This window comes from Pipistrellus kuhlii, unplaced genomic scaffold (assembly GCF_014108245.1).
Source record: "Pipistrellus kuhlii isolate mPipKuh1 unplaced genomic scaffold, mPipKuh1.p scaffold_m20_p_6, whole genome shotgun sequence".
Lineage (NCBI taxonomy): Eukaryota > Metazoa > Chordata > Mammalia > Chiroptera > Vespertilionidae > Pipistrellus > Pipistrellus kuhlii.
The window spans coordinates 67,657,460-67,680,931 of NW_023425562.1; the positions used below are offsets into that span (position 1 = coordinate 67,657,460).

The following is a 23,472-nucleotide window of genomic DNA, read 5'->3' on the forward strand; positions in this document are numbered from 1 at the left end:
TGAGATGAATGATGTCAGGAAAGGTGGAGCAGGGAGAAAAGCCAGGCCTAACCTTCTCTAATATAACATCTCTAATTCTAAAAAAGGATGGGTTAGGTGTAGATTTTATACCAGAAAGGGAAAATAGAAAAATTCTTTTACCAAACAGCTATTATCTACAGAATTAAACATCTAATATATATATATATATATATACACACACATACATACACATATACATACATACATACATACATACATACACCCATATATATATGGTATGTATATATATGTATGTATATATATATATATATATATATATATATATACACACACACACACACACACACACACACACACACACACACACACTGAAACCATGAGCTTCCAAAAGCACAGCGGTGTGTGTTATTCCCCTTAGGATCTTACACTGTAGCAGAATTTCACAGGTTTATAATATAATGTCTCCTTTCTCCTGAACAAGGAAAGTTTACTGAATGATTGGAAAGAAAGAAGTCTATCAAATCTTAATTTATGCTTCAGAGTCAAACTTTGGAAACTCTTAAAACTGTCCTGACCCTCTGTTACCAGCTGAGAAATGGCTGCATAACAGTGGTGAAGAATGTAGCAGATTAGGCAGTTGATCAAACATGGACTTCAAGGACACTCCCGTCTGGCTGTGATAAACATCAAATGAACCTGAAACTGTGTAAGCATCAGTCTTCCAGCCCTTTTAGCATCCGTTTGTTTTCAGGTGAAAGTAGTGCAAAAAGGACTAGAAAGAAATACTGGCAAAATGTGGACAGAAAGATCTGTAAAATCAAAGGGAAATCCTACAAGTTAAGGAATCTTGGAAAATACTCTGGGACATTTAGCCTAAGAAATAATGGGCTAATTTGGACTAATTTGACATCCACAGTTTCTGCCACAAGGAAACTGCCTTTTAAAAAAAGAAATGTCAGTTTATATTGGCTGAGCTATTATTTGGATATGCCCAGAGTCTTTTAAACGAGGAACTGCAAATAAACGCAATTTTGTGAAGTGGAAGATAAGCACTATAAATGAAAAAAAAAAAAAAAAAAAAAAAAAAGATGGTGAATCAGCAGTGACATATACCAAGAAGCATAATTACCCCAGACTGTGGAGTTCAGTGAGAGCAGACAGAGTCCCCTTACTGTTCATAGCACTCATCCTCAGGGCTCCGAAATGAAAGCCTGATGACCCACTGCCTTTTCCCAGTTGGCCAAAAACATCCATGCAGACAGGGTGATGGCTTCATTTACTGTCATTTTTTAACTCTGATTCAGTATCAGTTTCCTAGCTTCACTCATATAATAAACAGGTGATCTAAATTAGAAAACAGACTAAAGAAAGCCCTCATTTCCTTTTCAGTTGTAGAAACTCTGAAATGTAATGGCATTGGATTGAATTCCTGGGAATAAAAATAAGTTTATCTAAAAATGAATGGTAGTTTTTCATAGGCAAATAAGAAAAACGACAGAAATGGAATAAACTGATGTTTTTGCCATTTCCCCCAATATTGTCTCAAAGGGCTGCAACATGTGCCATGATTCATTATCATTATGAAATATGTCATATATACAGAAGAAAAAGGGGCCATCAATTTTAGCTGAATTCTAAAATTAAAATGTGTTTACAAAGGCAACAGAGGGTAGTATGAAGGTTCATTGGCAAAGGCCACCATGAGCACTCTTTTTTTTTTTTTTAATAAGAAAAGCACAATTTATTTTGCGAATATAAATTAATGGAGTTAAGGGAATTGATACATTTTCAAGAAAACCAAATCCAGCCCTGGTTTGGCTCAGTGGTTGAGTGTTGGCCTATGAACCAAGAAATTACTGTTCGATTCCCAGTCAGGGCATATGCTTGAGTTGTGGGCTCTATCCCCAGTGTGGAATACGCAGGAAGCAGCCAATCAATGATTATCATCATTCATGTTTCTACTTCTCTCTCCCTCTCTGAAATCAATAAAAATATATATTAACAAAAAAGAGAAAGCCAAATTAAAATTTACATGAGAAAAGATGATTCCCATATTTTGATATAAGAACAGAGAGCGCAGTGAAGATAACACAAAGACTGTGGTTCTTAAAATATACAGATCACAAGAGTAATTCTGAATATGTCTTTTGGACCATTGCAACAAAGAAAGTGTATGAAGAGGAACAGTACCAACATCATGGAAATAAATATAATTGACTAGAGGCCTCGTGCACAAAATTTGAACACTGGTAGGTCCTTAAGTCCTGGCTGGCGATCAAGGTGGAATGGGGCCTTCTGGCTGCTGGCCAGGGCCTCCCTTCCCCAGCTGACAGCTGGGGCCTTCCTTTGTTCCATGCTGCCCCCTGATGGCCAGTGCATATCATAGTGGGTGATAGAATTCCCAGTCTCACAGTAGAACTCCCTAGGAAACACTTTGCATATTAGCCTTTTATATATATAGATTATTCCATGATACACGAAGCTAGGCCTTCAGGTCTAAAAGAGCATTAGAAGATGCAAAAATAACAAGTGCAGTGTTAACACAGGGAAGGGAGAGTGAAGTGGACCACATAGCACAGTGCTTATCAATCTGTGGATAAGACCAATTAAGGGATGGAAGGAGGCATTGGAGGTGAAGGAGAGAGAGAAATGGAAAATAGAGATTAAAAAAAAAAAAAAAAAAGAAAGACCAGGCTAGAAGATTAACACAAATAAATTTTAGGAAAGAAACAATGGGGGATTTGGGGAGACATTGAGAGGAAATCATGAAAACTCTCCCAAAAATGCAGGACATGAGAAAGATAATGCACATGAAGTTGAATTGATGACTGCTCCCCAAATTAGAATTGTGTAAGCTCATAACAATGGGGCAGAGAGAAGGCTTTTGGAAGGAGAGAAATATCATGTCACACACAAAGGATCAAGATCAAAATGGCTTTGAACCACTTAGCGGCACTAGAGTTAAAAGACAATGGAGCAGTCCCTTTGAAACTCTGAAAGACAATTCCCCCTAATAGATTCTATGCAGCCAGTGTGCAGGTGTCCTCTTCACCTCTTACACATCCCTTCTCAGGAAGCTACTGGAGATGAACTCCATTAAAATAAGGAAGTAAATCAAGAAAGAGGAAAACACAGGCACAGAAAGCAGGGGGAACAATTCAAGAGAAAGTAAAGAATGATGGACAAGGGTGATTCACAGTAGGTGTGACTCAGTCTGACTAGAAGAGGCAAAAGTTTCCAGGAGTTTGTCAAGGAGGCTGAATTCATGAATTACCTGACGCTTTGAAAGTTTTTGGAAACTGACCAAACATTTGAAGTTGAACAGCAATCAGTATGTAATAAACCAAGCAAACAAGCCAGCAGACCCAACACTGGATATCTGAGTGGGGCGGTAGGGCTGGGGTGCATCTGGGGGAAGCACCCTTCACCATGAGGTATTGACAGATTGGAACAAAATTTTAAAAAGTAGCAGTTGGAACAAAAATTTAAAAAGTAGCAATGTATGAATGCAATTTCAGTTTGAAGAAAAATACCAAAATGTATTGAAAGAGTAGCTGGTGGGGAAAGGGAAATTGGAGGGTAAACAAAGGCAGGTGCTGCTTTTCAGAAAGGCCTGATAGAACTATTTGAGCATGCCTGTAACTGACTTTAAAAGGATGTTTTAAAAAATATACACATGCATAATACAACATTAAGCCTGTGTGTACACCTGCACACACATATACCTCTCTCCCTCCTGGCCCCTTCCCCCGGTAACTACTATAATCTATATTAGATTATAATAGTTTACCTCTGGGCAAGTGACTCTGCTTGAGACAACATGTAGAATGTGCTTCCAGATCGTCCCAGTACAGGATGGGAGGCAGGCACATTTATCCATACCCTTCTGTGCTGAGAGTTACCTCCAGGACCTTACCCCCCTCCAGCCTCCAGCCTGGCACCGTCAGGTCTACAGGGAGCTGCCTGGAATTCAGAGAAGGCCGAGGGAGGAAAGCTGAGACACTCTGTGGGACAGTCACATACACTGCAATTGTTCATCAGGGCCAAGGCCAATATCACTTGGGAGTGATAGGTCCAGGGGAGTTGGAATAGGTCCAGGGGAGTTGGAATAGCATAATGCACTGGACAGGACTGGGTTGGTGGTGATGAAGAGGAATCATGGATTTAGCAGTAAGCCCTTCGCTTAGTGGTGCCTGCTAAACACCCTGGAGCCAGTATAGATAGGAGTCAGATTTTGCTCTCGGCTCTAGCTGCTTTGTTTCATCCTGGGTGCTCTTGCTATGTCTTTAGCATCCAATTTTCTGATAAGGGCTTTTTTATTCACAAGTTTATTTATTAGTTTCCGAACGATAAATAAGCATGTTTAAAGTATTTAAAATGCAAGTTTTATTGTGACCTTTGGCAATATGAACACAAGTGAATGTGGCTCATGCCCTAGGTATAAGAGAATCCATCATCACAATGATTCCAGGACATTCAGAAGATGAAAAACCACCTATGAGCTCGCAGCTAGCCCACTGTTTTAGCTAATATTCACTCAGCCAGACTACGGCCTCTCCATGGCAGAGCAAGCCAACAGCTGCATGTGCTGAGCTCCATGGGGACTGAGCTACGCTGCGGTCATTTAAAAGATCTCCTGTGTTTTATGTGTTTACAAGAGTGGATTTTTATCTTATTTAATTCTATTGTATAATAACTCAAGTGATATATCTACATAATTATACTTATACTAGAAGCCCAGTGCACAAAATTCATGCTGGGGGGGATAGGGAGAGTGACCCTCAGCCCAGCCTGCACCCTTTTCAATCTGGGACCCCAGTGAGATCAGGCCTTAAAGGGCAGTCGGACATCCCTCTCACAATCCAGGACTGCTGGCTCCCAACTGCTCGCCTGCCTGCATGATTGCTTCAAACTGCTTCTGCCTGCCTTTCAGCCTGATCATCCCCTAACCACTCCCCTACCAGCCTGATCTATGCCTAACTGCTCCCCTGATGGAGTGATTTCCCCTAACTGCCCTCCCCTGCCAGCCTGGTCGCCACTAACTGTCCTCCCTTGCAGGCCTGATTACCCCCAACTGTCCTCCCCTGCAGGACTGATTAATCCCAACTGCCCTCCCCTGCAGGGTCTGGTCCTCCCCCAATTTCCCTCCCCTGCTGGCCATCTTGTGTCTACATGGGGGTGGCCATATTGCGTGTTGAAGTGATAGTCAATTTGCATATTATCCCTTTAATATATAGGATATGATAATGAATTATATCTATAATTGACACCTCTACCCATTTCTATAACCTATAGAGCTATAATCTATATCTATGGTAAACTTAAATAACCTAACTATATTTATAACTATACTTATAATTTTAGCTATATATTATCTATAGAAATGAAATCCACACAATTATATATCATCACATGCTTAATCTTAGGTTATAATTAATATATCATTGTATATATCCCCTCCAATGAGTATTTTACAGGATTGTGACTTCATTTACAACAATGCCATCTGGAGGGGGCTAAATGACAATCTAGTCACCTCACAGTTCTAGGAAAGGACTAAGAACTTCACTGGTGGGCCAACACTTTACTTTCACCCAGGACCATATGTCCACATATGGGAAAAGAAAAATAATAGCAGGCTCTGGAAAAAATGAACAACTATAGCCAAATAAACAGGAATTCTAGTAACAATTAATGACACAAACATGACACTATTGTATACATGACTCAAAATGGTCACCAATTCCAAAATCACTTTAATAATGCGGGCATCATCCAAACATGGTCAATGGTTTTTCTAGCATCAATCACCACATCTCAAGTAGGGCTGTTCTTTTCCCCTTTTAGCTGTATTTCTGTCGGACACTTTCCCAGGGGAACCAGAGCTAATTACCGTATTTTTCGGACCATAAGACGCACTTTTTCCCCCCCAGAAGTGGAGGGAAAAAGTCCCTGCGTCTTATGGTCCAAATATAGCCTACACATATACTTTAAAAAAAAAGTTTTTTTACTTGCCCGGCTCTGTGTGGTCTCTGTGTGCTTGCCCGGCTCTAAAATGGTTCTAAATGCTGATGTTTACTTTACAGGGTTGATTACATGTGTTTATGACTGTGATGTTGGGTTTTAATGCACATAAAATATTTTAGGACACTATTTGTTTCAGAATCTTTTTTTCTTCATTTCCCTTCTCTAAAAACTGGTGCGTCCTATGGTCCGGTGCGTCTTATGGTCCGAAAAATACAGTAAGTGCTTCATTTTAAAAGACCCTTCCTTCTTACCTCGTTGTGCTGCAGCATGAATGTGAGATGTATGGGGTGGCAGACTGAGAAAATAGTAAAATGGTATTTAATTAAGCAGAATAAACAGTAAGGTTAATAGTGATTTGAAGCTAACATCTGTCTCTGAACAAGGCAGGCAAGATCCCTAGGTACAGGCAAAGGAGAGGTGAACTTAGCCGCATGCTCCTTTGTCTATGTCACTTTGGTATCTACTTCTGTTTCAGAGGCAATGAGATATTCAATTTAAAAAAGGACAGGTAGTGGCACCTTGCTGTACCTGGAGGAGAGGAGGAACTACCTGCCATACTTTTAACACTGTAATAATCAGGTTCCACTTCATGTGGCTGTTAAAAGTAACCAACAAAATAAAAAATGTTCTCTACCATCCATAATCAGAACATGCACAGCTTTGAAGTCTCCCATCTTGAGCTGCACTATGTTACCTTCAGCTGATGCTATTTCCATAGATAGGAAAGGATTTGAGAACATTTGTTATGTATTTGTCAAGCCCCAAACACGCTGTAAGTGAATATGGAAGCTAGGGAGAAGACATGTCACAGTGTCAGTGCCAGGACAGCACGAGTTTGGACTGAATTGGGTTGAATATTACAATACCAAAAGCCCAACAAATGGAAATATTACCACTGCTGTTGTATCTGGGGAGAATCGAAATGACTTCGTTGTGGTTATTTTTGTGTGTCAACCTGACTGGGCCACTGGAGTGCCTATGAGAGTATTTTTGGGTGAGATTAACATTTCAGTCAATAGACTGAGTAAAGGAGATTGCCCTCCCAAATGTGGGTGGCCCTCAGCCAATCAGTTGAAGGCCAGCAGTAAAAGGGACTGCCTCCTTCCTCAATGTGTTGAGCTGGGATATCATTCCTTTCCTGCCTTGGGACTTGAATGGAATTACTGGTTTTTCTTGCATGTGAAGACTGATGGTTTTCAGACTGAAACTATCAGTTCTCCTGGTTTTCAGGCCATTGGACTTGGACTAGAACAGTGGTTCTCAACCTTTCTAATGCTGCAACTCTGCTAGTGGTTCTTAACCTGGGGGTCCAGACCCACAGGTTGAGAACCGCTGCTATAGAGCCTAAAACCATCAGAAAACACAGATATTTACATTACAATTCATAATAGTAGCAAAATTACAGTCATGAAATAGCAATAAAAATAATTTTATGTTTGGGCGTCACCACAACATGAGGAACTGTATTAAAGGGTCACTGCATTAGAAAGGTTGAGAACCACTGCTTTAAAGGCTGGCAGAGTGATTAGGGACAATCAGGCAGGCAGGCAGGCAGGTGAGTGGTTAGGAGACAGCAGTCCTGGATTGTGAGAGGGATGTCCGACTGCCGGTTTAGGCCCTATCCCTGTAAACCAGCAACAGGACATCCTTCAAGGGGTCCCAGATTGGAGAGGGTGCAGGCTGGTCTGAGGAATGACTCCCCCCCACCCCCCAATGCACGAATTTCATGCACTGGGCCACCAGTAAATAGAATAAATATTATAATAAACCCCATGTACCTGCCCACATCAGCCAGCTTTAATATTTAATCAGCATGTGGCTAGTCTTGTTTCATACACACACACACACACACACACACACACACACACACACACGATTATTTTAAAACAAATACCAGCCTGGGTGGAGAAAATATGCATAAAAACTAAACTCTGTTTAGAGGGTGATTACCTTCCTTTTAATAGTAAAGTCATGCTCCCAAGAAAAAAATGTGTGGTAGTGTCAAATTCTTTTACCCACCAATCCATCCATTCACCCACCAATCCATCCATCCATTCTTCTTCCTTCCTTCTGTTTAGCAAAGTAATAAAAAGATAACATAAGAGAATGTAGTGGGGACATATGTGAAAGTGGAATGAAGAGAGACAAAGAAGGAAGGAGATTATAAATGCACTAGAGACCCAATGCACCAAAATTTGTGCAAGAGTAGGCCTTCCTTCCCCCTGGCTGCCGGCACTGGCTTCCCTCTGAAACCTGGGACCCGAGCTTCCTTCAGGTCACTGGCAGGCACTTGGGACCTGGGCAGCTTCGCTCTAGCCCTGGCTTCTTCCAGAATAACCTTAGCCTAATTAGCATATTACCCTTTTATTATTATAGATGATGATTGCATGATGGCATACTTTTAAATTATATTTATATTACTTTATTTTTTTTTAAATTATATTTTTATTGATTTCAGGAGGAAGGGAGAGGGAGTGAGAGATAGAAACATCAATGATGTGAGAGAATCTCTGATTGGCCAATCATTGGGGATCCAGCCCGCAACTGAGACATGTGCCCTGACCAGGAATCAAACTGTGACCTCCTAGTTCCTAGAGACACTGAACCACTAAGCCATGGCAGCTGGGAATACTTATGCATTTTAAGAGAAGTTATAGACTCACAAAAAAATTGAGAGGAAAGTACAGGGATTCTCCCACATACAAGCCCTACCTTCATTGACACTCCACACCAGAGTTATAATCATTTGTTATAATCAATGAACTGACACTGATCATTATTACCCAAAGTATATAGTTCACATGTGTAGGTTTTTGTGTGGACATGTTTTCAACTCACTTGGGAAAATATCAAGGTTTGATAAAAGCATATTTAGCTTTATAAAAACTTCCAAATTGTCTTCCAAATTACTTTCAATTCCCACAGTGATGGATGAGAGTTCCTGTTGTTATACAACCTCACCAGCATTCGATGAATTTTGGATTTGGCCATTCTAATAGGTGTGGAAAGGTATATCACTGTTGTCTTAAATTGCAGTTCCCTAATGACATATGAGGTTGAGTATCCTTTTATATGCTTATCTGTTATCTGTGTATCTTCTTTGGTGACGTGCCTATTTTTAAATTTTTTAAAAATTTTTCTTATTTTTGAGGTTATAGAGTTCATTGCAAATTCTGCAAATATTGTTTCCCCAGATTGTGGTTGGTCTTCTCAATCTCTTATCATTGTCTTTTGTAGAGCAGAAATTTTCAATTTTACTCCTCAAGCTTATTAATTATCTCTTTCATGGGTCATACCTTTAAAATTATATCTAAAAAGTCATCGCCATACCCAAGGTCATCTAGGTTTTCTCCAGTGTTATCTTCTAGTTTTATAGTTTTGTGTTTACATTTAGTTCTATGCAATTAGGTCTATGATTCATTTTGAGTTTCTTTTTTTTTTTATGAAGTGAGTAAGGTCTATGTCTAGATCCTTTTATTTTTCTGGCACCACTTATTGAAAAGATTATCTTTGCTCCTCTGTCAAAGGTCAGATGACTATATTTATGTGGGTCTATTGATGGGCTCCCTATTTTGGTCCATTGATTTGTCTGTTAGTTGGACATTAAAACACAGTCTAGATTACTGCAGCTTTACAATTTTCTTAAAATTGGGTAGTGCCAGTTCAACTTTGTTCTTCTCCTTCAATACTCCATTGGCTATTCTGGGTCTTTTGACTTTCTGTATAAACTTTAGCTTGTCCACATTCATAAAATAATCTGTTGGGATTGTGATTGTGATTGTAATGAATCTATAGATCAAGTTGTGAAGAGCTGCCTTCTTGACAATATTGAGTCTTCCTATCGATACACATGCAATATCTCTTAATTTACTTAGTTCTTTTTTTTTCAATAGGTTTATAGTTTGCCTTATATAGAGCTTAGACATATTTTGTTAGATTTTTACTTATTTTTGAGGGTGCTAATATTAGATTATAGTGGTGTTTTTTTCATTTTAAATTCTTCTTGTTCATTATTGGCATATAAGAAAGTGATTATAACTTTGTGCCCTGTGATCTTGAGTTCTAGGAAGTTTTTTTGTGTTTTTTTTTGTCAATTATTTAAAATTTTCTATATGGACAGTCATTAACCTGCAAACAAGTCAGTTTTAATTCTTCCTTATCAGTCAGTATACCTTTTATTTCTTCTTCTTGTCTTACTGCATTAATTAGGATTTTAACTTTTTAATTTTAAAAGTATACTCTGGTATAGTATGTATGCTTTCTCATGTAATTCCAACAATTCTACACACTAGGTATTATTTCTGCCATTTAATAAGTAAAGAGCTTAAGTTTAGGGAGGGAAGCAACTTGCTAAGGTGACACATACACTGTTGTATCATAGAGCTGAGTTCACACTCAGGTCTCACTCCAGAACCTTCTGCATTGGTCCAGCCCCACACAGAGTTTCCTGTCTCCTATCCAATGTTAGCCCGGGGATCATAGCATTTTCAGTCCCTCTGTCTTCATGAAGCACTGAGATGGGATAGCCCCCAAATTACAGATCAGTTTTCTCTAACTTACCTACAGTCACATGACTTCTTTAGCAAGTGTTTTGCTACTGACACTGGATAATTATGGACTGATCCCTGCTAATATAAATAATCAGATACTGGGGGGTGGGGTGGTGCATAAATGAGAAAGTAAATGTTGGTTTCTTTCTGTGAAGTATTTCTTAAAGCTCTGCCTGTTCGGTAATGCTTCAACCATTATCCATTTTGTAATATCAGCAGAGAGTAGATACGATGTTAAATTAAGCGTAGAATTGCTAGATATCTTTCATACAGCCAAATGAATGAAAAATGCAAAGGTTTTTACTTCCTGAAATTAACTTTGAAACTGAAAGAACTCAACCTATAAAATGGCTAAATCAAATGATTCTATTATTGGAAATTTAAGGTTTGAAAGTGATATAAAACTAAAGTAAAATGAAACACTTGTTAATCAGAAAAGCTAGACTATACATGTTACAGGTACCCAAGCCAGAAAAATGACCCCTGGCAGTGGGATGGGGGTGGGGGTGGGGTGGAGGTTTTGGTAGAGATATGTCAACACTAACACCCTCTACTAACACCTGTATTTGTTAGATGAGGCATTTGACTCAGCTCTGAGGCCCACACTCTTGGCTATCACTTCACTTTTTACATTTTTAACAATGCTTTAGCTCATGAGATGAAAATGGAAAAGAAGCCCAGCCAGTGTGGTTCAATGGTTGAATGTCAACCATGAACCAAGAGGTCCCTGGTTCAATTCCTGGCACATGCCAGTTTTGGGCTCAATCACAAGCAGGGGCCTGCAGGAGGCAGCCAATCAATGTTTCTCTCTATCCCTCTTTCTTTAAAAAAGGGATATTTCCATCTCTCTATCCCTCTTTCTTTAAAAAAAAAAAAAAAAAAAAAAAAAAAAAAAAAAAAAACTTTTAAGAAAATGGGGGAAAAAAGTGGCCTAAGGTTGCAGTGTGTTCTATTACTTTCAAGAAAACTTCCTAGAAATGTTTTAGGCTTAGTAATTCAGATAGGAAATAAATTTGCATAGAAATAATGTGACACCAAGCATAAAGATACGCTTTAAAAATAAAGAAAGCCATAAGCAATTGAGATTCAGAACCTCAAATGAGCCATGAAGTGAATATTTAAAAATCAACAATGATAATAAAGATGTTTCTTTAAACAAAAATGATATGATTGCAATGAAAGGCCATCCCTTCAGCCACAACCAGTTAAAAGGTAGGAGGCAGGATGCAGTGCTGCTCCAGTTTTTTCAGTTCTAGATGCTGCTTGGCCCAGAAGATGTGCTCAATGATTGCTGAATGAATGAAAGGTACTTAAGATTAAATAGTCAGGCAATGGTTCCTGGGTAACAGTGAATGGTGATAATGCTGGAAGAGGATGTTTTTTCAAAAGGAGCATTTCTTTGCAGGAAGACCCAACTCCATTTCACACGTAGAGTGTGCTGATGAGTAAGAGATGGGGCTTGCTCTGCAAGACACCCTGGTATGACCTGAGGCTTTGCCGCTTACAACCTATACGACCTTCTTTACCCTCCCCAAGACTTAATTTCCTCATCTGTAAAATGGAGATAATAGAACTCACCTCACGAACTAGTTGGGAGGAGCTAATGACATGTTACATGACACGTTTTGCTCATGCCTGGCACTTAGTGACCAATTAGTAAATGTGAGATGGTAGCAGTATTAAGTGGGAGCATATGAAATTGCCACCATTCTGCCATTTTGATATACACTGATAGTTTCTTAAGATCCCAACTAATTAACAGTAATGGTATCTGTCATCAAATAAGGTAAAAAGCACCTTTCTGCTCAAAATAACTCAAGAGGCAATATCTGATGTATTCTTTTCCTGTTACCTCCACATTCTCATCTGCTAACCTCTGTTTTCTGGGCTGTTGTCTGAGTTACAAGAAGGGCTGTTACACCTGGGGAGTGTGGTTGTCAAGGTCCTCTGACTGCCCGACGGCAGGATGTGCTGGTGACCTGTACATTTGCAGAGAATGGCTCAGCAGGCCATGTTGGCAGACAGATGAAGACCCGCCCACATAAGAAAGCTTCAAAGGCTCTATGGCATGAATCTTTGATTTGAGCATGAGATGCAAATCAATAATAGGCCAGATTCTGGAGTAACTGGCTCGAGATATAAAGTTGGCCAATAATTTTGGGTGGAGTTGATGCCAGTTTATCCAGTCTGTGCTCCTTCATTTACATCATGTTCTCACTCCTCCTGCCTGTTACGGTGCAGTAGTTCAATGCTACAGGCCTTGTGTCCCCACACTGCTATCAGCACCTCTGCCACACCACATGTACAAGTAATATTATTTTCTCTAAGGCAAGAAAGTTAATCTCCACAATAGCTAATGGCATGGAAAGTTCTGCTACTACCCATCATTTATACAAGTCATTATTTTAACAGATTTAATTTATATAACTTGGAAAGTGCAAACATGATGTATCTTTAATGTGGAAACATTTTATACTTTTTGGTGATAAGCTCAAACACAAGGTCAAAATCTTGGAAATATTTTAATAGCAAAGAAGATTAAAAACCCGAATGCTTGCTTAAAACACTTCTTTATACAGGTGACTCAAGGTGAGGAGGCTTATAATTTTGCACTTCTGGATTTTAAAAATTGCCAGGTAATTCCTTTTGAGTATGTGTACTGCTGTGTACCAGTGCAAATGTATTCTAATAAAATCCACATTTCTGTATGTGTTTATGTATTAAACCTCTGGATAATATCATTTAGGAATTTAAACGTATGTTCTTAGAGGGAAAGCAATGTCTCATTTATATTCCATATAATACCTAATACTGTCTTCAGCATATAGTAAGAATTAAATAAACATACAATGAATTAGATAAAATAGGAAGTTCAAGAAAAGTAATTTTGTTAATTTTCACATAAAAATGCACCAAACCAGCAATTTCCAATGTTAGATTACAAAAAATAAATAAATAAATAAAGTAACAATAGCAGGAAATTAATTCAAGAACTTCAGATCAATTTTCCATTAAAGTGAAGCTGAATTATGCTTTTTCTTTGAAAATAACCATAGACCTGCTGGTATGGTTCAGTGGTTGGACGTCTACCTATGAACCAGGAGATCATAGTTCAATTCCCAATCAGGGCACGTGCCCAGGTTGTGAGCTTGGTCCCAGTGGGGGCGTGCAGGAGGCAGCTAATCAATGATTCTTTCTCATCATTAATATTTTTATCTCTCTCTCCCTCTTCCTCCTCTCTGAAATCAATAAGAATATATTTTTTAAAAAACATAATATGCTAAGGTTTAATTATCAACATTAGCTGGCATACATTTAATTTAAAATGTGTCTATTCCTATGAGGCGTGAGATCCATTCTATAAAGGCTAATACCACAGGTAAATAATAGTCACAGGTTACAGAAGGGATCTGTGCTGGTAGAGACATTAACTTAGAACTCTGTCCATCAACTGCTGATGGCTTAGTATTTAAGTAGGAGATACTGGGAGAACAAAGGAAGTATCAGGAACAAAAGATGGCCCTGAACTTTGCTCTGCTCCAGGAGGTGGAATGGAAAGAGAAAAGTCCCCACAAGCTTTGCTCACAGATGCAGCACAAAAATTGCCCAAGCTATTGTGGCACAGCCCTGTACCATGTGAATTTCATGGAGTCCCAGTAGCTAGGAATGATAGTCTTTTTTGCTGTTTATTACACACTTGTTTTATATGCCATCATTCTTTTTATTTTCACTAAAAACAAGTCTAGATCACTAAGGCAGGTAAGGGCTGGGTAGGGAAAATCATCACTAGGTCTACTAAATTTTAAATTTCTTGGATGATCCAGTAAACCTTGAAGAGAACTTGATCAAGCAGGCTCACCATGATCATCGTTCCCTGGCAGGCAAATTCTTCAGTTGGATAATAGGGTTAGGCTATCTCATGGGATGACTTTAGAATCCTGCAATGCCCCACCCAGAGCTCAGTCTCAGTAGTTCCTGGATCCTTCAAACAAGTAACTCTATGGCTTAACTCAAATGCCTGCAGAGAGCATGGCCACACCCTCAAACTCACCCTTTCTCAGAGCAGCTCAGGATAGAGGATCTCAAAACTCTAAAATGACCTTCATGGACTGCAATCTCCTAGTCCTCAATGTCTCCATGTTCCCCACTTGCCCGATTTGCTCTCACTGGAATCTCCAGTCTATGGAAGCTTCCCCAGTCCTTGGCTCACTGGCATTAGGTAAACCCCTTGGGCAAAGATTTCAAACTGGCTGTCTCTGTCTCTGGGAATGAGAATAATACCTAACTTTTATGTGGCACTTTACAATTCAGAAAGGACTCTCTTCGGCCTTCTCTTATTTGAGTTAATCTGCAATAGGTCTTATCATTATTCCTCTTAAGGAAGTAGCAAAGAGGACTTTAAGACACCCCTGAAAGCTTGCGGACACATTGTACTGAGCTATTTGAACTTTATACTGTCTTGTCTCAATGGCTCACACTGACAAGAGAGTAGCCAATGACCTAGGACTGCCTGTGACCATGCTTCAGCACACATTCAGTGCATTAGCATCCAGTCCCAAGCAAGTAAGCAACTCTATCTTGAGAAGAAATACATAGTATATGAAGCTGCCCAGTGTGTGTATTGGCAGTGAGACCATCAGAAAACAAGTTGTCTTGAACCAAAGTTCTACATGTAGCTGGCTCAAAAGACTAAGTTAAAATAAATCAAACAAAACCTAACCATGACTAAAATAGGTATGTGTCTTTTTGCTTCCAACTATCTTAAAAAAGTAATGATGCATCACTATCTTCAGTTAATTAATTCCAGGGTTGTGTGTTGATGTTTTTTTTACAGCAAACTTCATACCCTCATCTTATATTACATACATCTGTCTATACTGAATATTTAGTTCTCACCCACAACCTACTTCTAACCCTTGCAATAAAAGTATCTCCTTAAAAACCAGAAAAAATGTTCTGCTACCATAGAGGGACAAGGACTTATGTTTTAAATTAACTGACATTATTAGTTTATAATCTGCTGCTGCCATCTTCTGTGTCAATGAAGCAGCACCTTCACACTCATGAACAAGGTAATTGGGTTTAACAAGTATAATGCTCGCTGGTCAATCAGAGTGAACATTTTTTACACAGAGAAGGAAAAGCTTCATTCTGTTACCTCTAAGTGACTCCGCCTCTCAGCAATCACACGTTCATCCTTGTTTCCAAATAGTTTCTTTGGAGGGAATTCAAGGGTAGCAAGCTGAAATACATATTTTACAAGAGAAGCATTAATATCACACTTGTGACCTCTAGGTCATTATTGATTTATCACTTGGAATGTCTATTATGGGGTAAAAAGATGGGAGGCCCTGCCTTGTTTTGCCACTAATCACCTGTGTGGCCTAAACACATCAGGCAAGCTTCCACAGAGGTCAGATGAGAAGGCAGGACCAGGGTAACTCAAAGGAAGGGCAGACACAAGTCTCCATGTTTTGTCTCAGACAACATTAGATAGTCTCTATGCCAGATGGTGTTTTACAATTTTTATCTTCAAAATGTATGTTTGTTCTTTTTCCTCCCCTTATACTAGAATTCAATTATGTTTGTGTTGCGATGAAAACTGAGAAACTCAGCTTGCACACTACCTGAACATTTTGTGCAATAGTTCTCGGACCATTGCTAAGGGTTCTTAAACATTCCATGCTGTCTTTTTTTAACTACTACTGCAAATGAAGACTTCCCCTGTGAAAAGGGGACTTCTCTTTGAATCTTTTAGCCTTGCTTCCTAAAGAATAAAGTTCAGGATTTGTTTTAGTTAAGTCTTATAATTTCATGGTTATTTTCCTTATACTTTTCTTCTTGGTGGCATAAAAATCATAATAAAAAGATAAGTTTTATTTTAGATTCTGAGACAAGAAAAAATCTATACTCTGGTAAAAATATGTCTAGTAAGTGTTGCTTTGGTTGAATGAAGGCTAAGCAACATAACTGTTGGTGTTCATGGAATTCACCATTTCTTTCTTTCCTCACCTTATGAGGTTCAGATAAATTGAGAGTCCAATGAAGCATTATTAAAAAAAAAAAAATTAACAACCTTTCTCCCACAATATAGATCCAAAATATGCCATAAAATTCCTATTTTATACATATGCAAATCCCCTAGTTGGTTTAAATGTATATTGCTACAGCAGAAGTTAAAACTTAAGAACTAGCATTTATACATACAGTACTTCAAAAATTTAGTATTAAAGTAGAATATACATATAACAAAATGCACATATCCTACATGAACAACTTGGTGAATTTTCAACGTCTCAGTACATTGATGGAGAAAAAACATACCTAGCACCCCAGAAACTCTTATATGCCCCCTTCCAGTAGTTCCCTCCCATATTCTAGAAAGGTTCAGCTTGGTTTAGATGTACCTATTTTTGAATTTCATGTATATGATGCCATCAAATGAACCTTGTTGCTATTTTACAGGAAAGGAGGAAAGGGAAGACCAGAAAAACACATGCCTAGTAAAGATTTAAGTGAACTGGGAAGGTGCCTTCCTGTCACACCAGAAAGCTGAAAGCAAGTCAGTGGCCAGGATGGGCATGAATACTGCATGTTTTCCAAACCTGAATATTTAAACTTCCAAACAATGGAAGCTCTCCCCGTTGTCTCCCTCCTGGGACTCCTATGGCTGGGGGATGCCCTCTCTTGTGCCCACAAGTCCCAGGGCCTGGATGCTGAACCACACCTGGCGTAACATGGAAAGGAAGGTCTGGGCACTGGCCCTGTTTTTGGCTCTGCTGAACTTCCAGCTGCACCTTTTCCAGGACTGGCTTACGGTGCAGGGGTCTTTGGAAGCTGATAAATGTAGTAACTCCACACCAATAAAATGTCCCTCCTCCCATCCTCCCATGGGTGCTTCTGAAAATGCTTATTTCAGGAGCACTCCAAGAACATCCACCTCATTCCAAACTCTTGTCTGTGAAATCAGCCCATTAATTTCTCTGGCATCAGTACCATACAGCATGAACTGCGTACATCGCTCTACCTCATGTGTGTGAGATCCATCCATGTTGTGACTAGTAGTCATGGTTTGTTCATTCAGTGGTTGTATAGTATTCCATCTTGTGAGCATTCTACCATTTGTCTGTTCAGTCTCTTGCTATTGGGCTTTTGGTCAGTTTCCAGGTTTTAGCTACTAGGAATTGTGCTACTATAAACAATTTCATTTGAGTCTTCTAATGAGCATATGCTCTTAGGAGTAAAAGTGCAGGGTCACATGGTATGCACGTTTGGTTGTATTGTATCTGAAATTATCAAATGGTTTTCCAAAGCGGTTTTACTAAGGGACCTCCCACCATCAGTGACTGAGAGACCCAGTTGCTCCAGATCCTCCCCTACACTTGGCACTGTGGTCTTTTTCTCTTAGCACTTCTGGGGGGATGAGGTGATTTCTATGCTGGTTCCAATTTGCTTTGCTCTAAGGACTAAAGATGTTGAGCATCTTTTCACATGCTCATTGACCAACTGGTTGGCCATTTTAGGGAAATATCTGTTCAACTCTTGGCCCATTTTTTTATTCAGCAATCTGTCTTTTTCTTATTAATAGTAATTCTCCCTTTCACTCTGTTCAAAGCATCTTTGATTACTTTTTAGTCCCCTTTTAATGTTACCTGAAGTCAGGAAGGTGTTTGTTTCTTTCTTACTCTAGAGATCTTTCTACCAAAGGAGAGTAACCTTGGGTGATGTGGTATATAGTGCCTCCTACTCTTTTCTCACCAACACTGCAATTTTGCTCCTGACAGTCAACTTTAAAACCAGTCGGAGATAACATGAAAGATTACGGATCCTGAGGTAAAACAGACCCAGTTTGAATCTTGGATTGACTGCTAACTAGCTAACTACCTCTGTTTCTCTGAGCCTGAGTATTTATTTTCTGTTGAAGAAAAATGCAGGCAATAATACTAAACTTCACCGGGTTTCTATTTAGATTTAGTGAAGCAATGCCAAATGAGCCTTAGCTACTAGTATTATTTGTTAGAGATCTGGTAAGATAAGAAAGCAGTATGCCATCTTTTCTGACACCCTCTTCTCATCCATGGACTGGTGATATGGCTTCAAGGAGCAGAGTTTTCTGGAACCCTGGTCTCACTGACACAAACACTCTCCCTGTATGTTGCAGCTTAGAGAAGACAGGTACACCAGAGCTAGTCTTTGGGCTTCATCCAGGCTCAATTTCATCTTGTACAAATTTTCCCTCAGCCTCCCGCCCTCCAATGCAATGATGCTGAAAGCTTGGCAAGCGTGCTTTCACAGTTGGTTGTTTTGTCATTTTCCTATGTGGCTGGTGAGGGGGAAATGTGTAGTCACTCGCATGCTCAATCAGAGATGGTGCACTAACAGGACTTTGGGAAGCTAAAATGGGTGGGGACCAAGCATTTAAATATCCTTGTAGTCAGTGGTCTATTCTGAGATGGAGGCTAATATTTTATGCTATTAATATCCTCCTCCCCCATGAAATAACTATTTATAAATTATGTGTAATACCGTTGTTCAGATTTTAGGAAGAAATTGGCAACTTTAGATAACTTTTAGGCACATAATCACAGGACTCCAATATTCTACCATATAACTTTAGAGGTGAACACAGGTGCAGAGTCAAGTGACTTAGAAAGGTTCAAAGTCATGGATAGGATGGTAGACTCCAGACGAGGAATTAGAACTTTAGGGTTTTTGTAGTAACACTGTAAAAGGTGTATACAGTACATGGAAGGGCCCTTTCTAATGGAAGCCCTTAGGATCTAGGATTCAGATAAAAGAAAGTAACACCTCCTTAGGTGTATGAAACAAACAAAAAATGATGCATTGCTGCTCAGCAGTGCTCAACAGTTCCAACAAGAGCTATCAATGGAACTTCCCTGAAGACCTGAACCCAACAAAGTGGCAGGGTCAGTGATAGCAGTGGGAATGACAGAAAAGGGGATGGGTCTGGAGGCAGGCTTCCGGAAGTCCATCTTGGGACATTTAAGATTAGTTATTCCTATCACCTTATCCCTCTCATAATAAAACTGAAAAAAGAATGGTGGATTTCCTTACATGTAATGGAAGGGTTGGAGGGAGGGAGGAAAAAATGAGAGAAGTTCTATGTTATTTACGATAGAGATGCACACCGCTGGGCCCACATCCCATTGGTGGAGTTAGGCCACCAACAAACTAAAGTAGAAAGGCAAGACCACAAGGCAACACAGAAAAAGAAATATGGCCTCCTATAAAGTAATTATATCAGAAACAGCTATCCAACTCTCTTGTTCTGGCAGAATGGAAGCGTCCTCCATTTCTCCCTTTTAGAGACTCTTAAAAGTGCTGCTCAACCTTACTATCTATAAGGTTGTAGGATGAACTGAATGAAATTTCTAATTTTGTAAGTTAAAAATGGTTGAATATCAGCAATTTCATCTGGTTAAACCCTGTATAAAACTTTGTCATTTTTAAGCAGCTACTATGACAAAGGTACATTTCTACCTGCTTTACCTGACAGGTATAAATATTATTATTTGATAGGTCATCAGTTGGTTTATAAATAAGCCAATATTTGCTCAAAAGAATATTTCTTAGAAAGCACTCAAAAATAATAAAAATTAAAACACCTTACATTAAAGATACATATGACATTGAAATAGTTGGGGAGCTGGGAATGCACAGGAAGCCATTTAGGGACTAACAATTATTGCCATAGAACGTGTAGTCACACTAGGCTACCGGAATCAGCCCATCTTCCAGAAAGAAAAGACCACCATGGTCTTTACCTAGGATAGAGAAAAGAGGACAGGAGCTGATGCTCCATTCTTGAAATAGTAATATTAAAAAGATTCTCAGGAGAGTTTGGAAACCTGACGAAGAGGCCTGAACTTTTTCTCTCTACAAGTGCATAGCAACTGCTTCATTTATTTTAAAACAGACAGCAAAGTAATCCTCTGTAAATTTCATTTCTGGATTGTGAATAATTTGAACTGTCAAACTATTTTAAATAAATGAACAATTTACCAAGGTTGGAAGAACTACTGATCAGGACAAATAATGTGCCTGGAGTGTAAAAAACCAAAAAACTAAAAACACACACATCTTTTTCCATTTTGTTTCAAGTGTTCCAGTCTGAAAAGCACTATTTCCAACCAATTAAGAATACAAGAGGGGCACAGAGAGGGTGATTCAGAACTGTCCCTCACTTCTCCACACAGGCCCTACTTACATCAGCATCTTTTGTTTATTTGTTTGGTTGCTTTCTCTCGAGTTAAACAGAAATTTGAAAATCAAGCATATTACTTGGTTATTTTCATTTGTTCTCAAGTTCTTTCTATTAACAAATTTTCACTTTTGTGGCTTCATTTTTTAATCTAGCAGATGGCAGAGATTGGATTTCCATAAGTATTGTCAGGACAGTAAATCGAAATCTGTGGGTAGAGAATAGACTCCTCTTTGATTTCCTTTGTAACCTCTGACAAAGGAAATACAGTGTCCTACATTTCTAAAAATTAATGTTCCTGAAGTTCTATATTCCTCACAATAAGTAAATTCTAAAGGGACTCGGGTAAATATTTCTGATTCACATAAAAGTTATCAAGATACTTGGATTCAGTAATGAGAGAAAAATAATTTTCTTTCTTTCAATGACATTTCATTTTCATAAGGAGCAAGTGCCATATTTCCCAACTTTTGTGGAGAGAGTCCCATATTGAAAAGTGTGATTGCAACAAAATAATACTTCTCCAAACCGTAAAAGCTTGATGGAACAGCTCTGGTTAAAGATGGTGGAGCTTTCTTTGCTCCCTTCATCACCTTCAAAAGCACCAAAACAACAAAAGAGATGAAAAGCAAAGGAAACGCTGTCTCCTAACTGGGAATCTGCCAGGCGGTGCCCAGGGGAAGCACCAAAGAGAGGGATGAGATGGAGGGCTTCTGAGAGCCTCACCCTCCTCATCTCTAGACCATAGCACTTGTGAGCTGTTCACCACATTCAGCAGGCAAACTCTCAGACCTTCCACTAAGTAGTAATTAAAGAGACTGAATCTGGAGAAAAGGACAATTCAGGGGACATTGGAGCCAAGAGAAAGGCAGGAGGGAGGAGGGTGTAGGAGAAAGAACCCAGAGAAATTCAGAGGGAGAAGAGGCCAAAGGGAGTATTTGCCTTTATGGCCATAGCCAGTGGTCAGTCCTACAGCCCCTCCAACCACCAGAAAATAACAGAGAATGTGTCTTAAAATGAAGAAAAAGAAAATGGGTGGAAAACATTTCAGAAAAATTCTGGCAAAAGTTGAGGCAGGTAGCAGCTTGCAAACTTTCTCCACCCCAGTACCTATCCTTTCCTTGGCCCCATGATACACTGGTGTTTTCTCCCAACAATTAGTCCAATTCACTTAAAGATGAAAAATAATTAGAAGCGACTAAAGCTGGAACTTGAGTAACAAGAGTAGGGTGAGGAGAGTTAAATGAAACAAGTAAAAGGCAGAAAAAGAACATATACCACAAGGAATGGTCAAAGACAGCCAGAATCAATTCAGACAAGAAATTATGCAGAGTCTTATAGAAACCACAAAAAAAAAAAAAAAAAAAAAAAAAAAAAAAAAAAAAAATCTCTAAAAAGGAGCCAAGAGAAGAAAAGTGATGCATGGGTTGGAAGAAGAGAGCAGCAGGGGAAAAGGGGTAGGAAAGTGAGTGAGCGCTTAGACAAATGGCTAACTCTAAAATAAGCTGAAGCATCTGTGGTGCCAGCAATAAGAAGGGCTCAAACCTAAAGCACTTGGGAGTGTTAGAAGAGACACACATGACAACCGAAAGAGTTCCTAATGGCCAAACTGTAACAGTTAAAATAATAATAATAATAATAATAATGGCTTATAACCCAAAACATAATGACATAATGATTGGATGAACAGTTAAATAAATAAAGAAATGGGGAAAAACAGGCAAGCCTCCCATGTAAAAAAATTCCAAAATATTTATGACACTTCACTCTCAAGGAACTAGAACATATCTCCCCAATTACTAAAATGTGTGCTGTGCCCAGTGACTTCCTCCAAAGAACACAGTATAGAAAGGGGGGAAACCGAGTACATTTCCAGGAGAGAAAGCTGTGCCTGGTGATCAAGGTCAGTGTAGACAGTGATAAGTTGTACTGATATGACAGCATGTGTATCATTTATGTGATGTGATGAGAATGGCACTTTATTTACCTCTCTGGTTTTTAGATTAGATTATAACTCTAATCTAGCCCTGAGGAAAACACAGATAAGTCCCAATCAGGGACATTCCATAAAACACCAGACCAGCACTTCTCAAAACTGTCAAATTCATCAAAAAAAAAAAAAAAGGAAAGCAAGAGAAACTGTCCCAGGCAAGAGGAGCCTAAGGAGACATAATGACTAAATGTAATGTGGTGTCCTGGGAGGGATCCTAAAAAGCATAGTTAATAATATAGTTAAAAATATACTTAATTCCTTCACCTTTTGAACCTAGCCCACCAACCTCCTAGCCCTCTGGCAAAGTTAATAATAATGTTATCAATATTGGTTCCCAGTAATGTTGCAAGCATTGTGACAAATGTACTACACTAATGTAAGTTGTTAATAATAGGGGAAACTGCATATGGGGTATAAGAAAACTCACTGAGTGAATGTCACATTTTTTTCTGTAAATTTATAACTATTCAAAGAAAACTTCTGGTTTCTGATAAGATATGTAAGAAGCTTAGAAGCTATCATTCCTGTCATGACAAGAAGAAGGAGGAGGAGGAGGAGGAGGAGGAGGAGGAGGAGGAGGAGGAGGAGGAGGAGGAGGAGGAGGAGGAGGAGGAGAGGAAGAGGAAGAGGAAGAGGAAGAGGAAGAAGAAGAAGAAACAGAGCTGAACAAACTAAAAATCAACAACTCTTCCTAGCTC

General features: G+C 39.1%; 1 protein-coding gene across 7 annotated transcripts in view; it reads right to left on the reverse strand.

Moving 5' to 3' along the window:
• KIF16B (kinesin family member 16B) overlaps positions 1-23,472 on the reverse strand; it is a 256,668-nt gene that overhangs the window by 14,330 nt on the left and 218,866 nt on the right. For 4 of the 7 annotated variants that reach the window (XM_045574799.1, XM_036417856.2, XM_036417853.2 and 1 more), the window contains one exon: positions 15,718-15,801. The exons of 1 other annotated variant lie outside the window; for it this stretch is intronic. In XM_045574799.1, the coding sequence (XP_045430755.1) occupies positions 15,718-15,801 (84 nt within the window). Of the gene's footprint in view, positions 1-11,796; positions 11,851-15,717; positions 15,802-23,472 lie in introns of those variants that run through there. 2 more of the 7 variants (XM_036417858.2, XM_036417857.2) reach the window with 1 other exon arrangement.